The sequence below is a fragment of the Gorilla gorilla genome, chromosome 5, assembly GCF_029281585.2.
Source record: "Gorilla gorilla gorilla isolate KB3781 chromosome 5, NHGRI_mGorGor1-v2.1_pri, whole genome shotgun sequence".
NCBI lineage: Eukaryota > Metazoa > Chordata > Mammalia > Primates > Hominidae > Gorilla > Gorilla gorilla.
Window position 1 is genome coordinate 89,957,860 of NC_073229.2, and position 4,485 is coordinate 89,962,344.

At 36.4% G+C, this 4,485-nt stretch overlaps 1 protein-coding gene across 1 annotated transcript; it reads right to left on the bottom strand.

Moving 5' to 3' along the window:
* Nucleotides 1-279: 279 nt before the first annotated feature.
* On the bottom strand, nt 280-1,594 carry LOC101125574 (alcohol dehydrogenase class-3-like). The gene has a single exon (XM_055390338.2). It carries the CDS (start codon nt 1,584-1,586, stop codon nt 462-464), a length of 1,125 nt encoding a protein of 374 aa, XP_055246313.1. The 5' UTR covers nt 1,587-1,594; the 3' UTR covers nt 280-461.
* Nucleotides 1,595-4,485: the final 2,891 nt, after the last annotated feature.

Sequence of the window (4,485 nt, forward strand, 5' to 3'; positions counted from 1 at the left end):
CTGATTAACTTTGTCACTGATGGCTAGGATCTGTTCTTTAATCAACGGGACTGAGACCCTTAAAAGTTCAACGAATGTTTCTGAGGTTTCAGACACCCACCACTGCCCTGCTTCCTTTACATTTCCCTTACAGAATGAAGATAATGGGCAGACAAACCATGACAATGATTACAGCATAAAACAAAGACAATTTCTACACAAATGTAGAAATTACTTTTATTATGTTAAAATATTCCTTAATAAGCTAGCAATTATTTATGTGGAGGAGCGCCCAGAAAACAGGTCCATGACTGAATTATCCTTGTCGTTGATTATAGAGATTCATGAATTACACACATAACACTATTCTCTGGAGTAGCTGCGAAGCTCTACGAGGCTGTGAGTTTGGAGGCGCTTCTCCCTGCCTGTTAAGCTGCTCCCATCACATCACGACAGGTTGGACATTATTTTTCTCTTTTGAATTAAATCTTTACAACAGTTTGAATGCTCTTTCCAGAAGGCATCAGCTGAAAGGCTTTGTTAATTTCATCAAAAGACAGATTGTGAGTCACAAATTCATCAACTTTTATTTTTTTGGACATACATTCAGACACCAACTTCGGGATACTTTCTACACTCTTCCATCCTCCAAAGGCAGTTCCTTTCCATGTGCGACCTGTTACCAGCTGGAATGGACGAGTGGCAATTTCTTCACCTGAAGCAGCTACTCCAACCACCACGCTGACTCCCCAGCCCTTGTGATAAGCCTCAAGTGCTGCTCTCATGACCTTCACATTACCAATACATTCAAAGGAATAGTCCACTCCTCCCTCAGTCATCTCAATGAGCCCTTCCTGGATGGGTTTACTAAAACCCTGAGGGTTAATACATTCAGTGGCTCCAAACTCTTTGGCCCTTGCAAATTTATCTTTATTGATGTCCACACCAATGATCCGGGATGCACCAGCCACTTTACAGCCCATGATAACTGCCAATCCAACTCCTCCCAGACCAAAGACGGCACAAACAGAGCCAGGCTCCACCTTGGCAGTGTTCACAGCAGCACCATCACCAGCTGAAATGCCACAACCTAGAAGGCAGAGTTTATCCAAAGGTGCTAAAGGATCTATTTTAGCAACAGAGATATCAGCTACAACTGTGTATTCAGAAAATGTGCTGGTTCCCGTGTAATGCAAAATTGTCTTTCCTTTGCAAGTAAATCTGCTGGTACCATCTGGGATTAATCCTTTCCCTTGAGTGACTCTTATCTTCTGGCAAAGGTTAGTTTTAGGATTTAGACAAAATTTGCATTCTCCACACTGTGGGATGTAAAGTGGGATGACAGTGTCACCCGCCTTCAGCTTAGTAACTCCCTCGCCAACACTTTCCTCAATTCCAGCACCTTCATGTCCCAAGATCACTGGAAAACAACCCTCAGGATCAGCTACCCTCATGATATAGGCGTCGGTGTGGCAAACCGCAGTGGCAATGATCTTGATTCGAACTTCATGAGCCTTTGGGGGTGCCACCTCTATCTCCTCTATGGAGAGAGGCTTTCCAGCCTCCCAAGCAACTGCAGCCTTGCACTTCATAACCTGGTTCGCCATGTCCACGGATTCTGAAACTTATTTTCAGATTGTGTTGAATATAGAGACCAATTTTCAGAGAACTGAATTCTTAACATTATTGAATCTCCCAAACAATAAACACAGTATCTATCCCCATATATTTAGATCATTTAACATTTGTTTCAGCAATATTCTAGTGTTTCAGTACACAGAGAATGCACATCTTTCCTCAGATTAGTCCCTAATTATTTGAATGCTTTATAATACCATATATTTAAAATTTTCAATTTGATTCTTAATTTCTAACGTATAGAAATACAATTGAATTTTTATACTGACCCAATTGACTGCAACTTTGCAAAACGCAAACAATCGTTTTAATAACTTTTTTGTAGATTCCATAGGACTTTCTACATATATAGATGATCATCAGTATACCTCCTACAAATGTGGGAGGCACAGAAAAGTAGGACAATATTAATAAATTCATATATTTTAAAATCTCGATTTGTTTCGGCTCCTCACTTTGTCTGGACCTTGCTCAGAAGATCACAGATTGCCCGGTGAATTTCACGATCTATAAACTATACCATTAGTATAGTGCCTCATGGTTTCTCTGTCTCTCTCTCTCCCCTACTGAGACAGCCAGGTGGAAGAGGTTCCCAGAGAAACTCCAACCAGCCTGCGCACTGGGAAGAGTCCACACTGGGGTGGAGCCACAGAACTTTACATCCTTTGCAGTGGGGAGGATCCTGGCCCCTCCTTTTCTTGGGTGGAACTTGGAATTCAATCTGTGAGGCTGGAAACCCACTGGCAGAGAAACACATACTCTCGCTTTGCTAACAGTCTCTGTTTCCTCTTTTCTTCCTTTTCACCCAATAAAACCCTGCCTTACTCACCCTTCAAATTGTCTGCAAGCCTAATTTCTCGTGGCCGTGTGACAAGGACCCTGTCTTTAGCTGAACTACAGAAAAGTCCTGGAATGCTACCACCTGTTTTTCTCAGAGAAGAAAAATCACAGTCATGGTGACTTGCTTTCCTTTTATTTAGATAATTTCAACATAGGCCATTTTTTGGTTCCAACTATTTCTCTTTAGTAGCATTTTTTCAAAGTGTGATGCAAGGATTCCAGTGAGTCCTCAAAACCTATTCTGTGGGTCTGTGAGATCAGATATCTTCGTAATACTAAGATGTTCTCTTTTTTTTGTTTCTATCTGTCACAGATCTATAGTGCAGTTTTCCACTGGACACTTAAAGTGATTTTACACCAGATTGAATGCTTTCTCAGATATGAAGATCCAGCAGTCTCCTATTAAGTTGTATATTAAAGTAATTTGAGAATATGTAAAACAAGGGCAGTTCTCCCTATAACATTTTTTGTTGTTGTTTGGAAAATATTATTTTTTATCAAGATCATGTTACTTTTGTTAATAGATAGATTATTTTTATTTTAAAATGAATTCATTTATAATTATTTTTAAACATTCTGATTTAATTTATTTTATGGTAAATATCCACAGATATAACCAGTGGTGTGCTGGAGCTAGCTTTCCTGGGCTTGTGAGAGCTAATTGTGCACATGTCTCTCCAATTGTTTGTTCAGTGATATCACATTGGTAGTCTGACATTGAAAATGGTAGAAGTATTGACATCACAACAATCAGTAAATACAGCAAATAAGGTTTGTTCACCCATTTCTCCCCCGAGAGCCTGTTGTTAAATATTTATCACATTACTGGATAAAACCCTCCTGATCAAAATGTCTTTTGATTCCTTGGAACAAAAAAGTTTGAGAACAATGACTCCATAGCCATCAGTGCAATGCCAGCTAATATCGGTTTGAAAAATATTAACTTTTATTAATAGAATATCTTTTTTACCAATTTTACCAATTTTCAAACCTCTTTAGCAAATGTGTAGAAACATATGGGTCACATGCGAACATTGTTCCAAGCTTTGCTTTAAATCTATGCATGTCTATTGATCTGATACTGGGGAAATTCAACCACTAACACTATGGCTCTTCCAATAAAAGTTTTAGATGCTCATTTATTGATAGAACAAAAATCAAACAAACAAAAAGAATAAATCCACTACACTTCCCTAAGAAGAAAAGCAAAGGAAAGGACAAACCTGTTTTGTTGAATCTTTGCAGAGAATACAGAGATGTATTTTCTTTGTTCTAATACAATGGTACAAAACCAATCCATGCATTATTTTAGAGTGGCTGAGTCCTTTATTTAAAGTAATTATTCGCTAGAAAATAAAAACTATGAACTTTAATTTTAGTTCAATCGCCTACTAGATATTTGAACTAATTGACTCTTAGTGGCTAAATGACCTTGGCCAAGTTATCTGTACCAGTTGTAAAACTGGGATAATTGTACCAGTACCGTCCAAATCACAAGACTATTTTAAGTATCAAATGAAAAAATTAGTGTTAAAATACTTTGTATATAGGCCAGTGTTCTATAAATACATTACAAAATAAAACATTAATATATGCATAATGTTATAAAAACATAATGGAAAATATAAATCATATAAATACATATTTAAATAAGTAGGAGGCAATATTACCCAAATACATTTATTGATATATTAAAATTTTTGTTTTATTAATATAAAATTTACCTAGAATATTCAATATGTAATTCTCTTTTTTCTGTAAAAATTAAGAATAAATATTATGTTTTCTGTTTTCATTAAAATACAAAAAATAAGGGATTACATACCAACACATATCTACAGGTATTAATACAAAAATAAATGTATGAACTTGTATTTATTGCTACACTTTTATTAGTAGTACAGAATGTCTTTTTTACAATAGTAGTCAAAGAGCTAAGATTAAATTGTAATCAAATTCTACTTATTGTGCATGCTAATAATCTTAAATATTTCATTTTTAAATGAACATTTAAGCATAAAGTTTCAA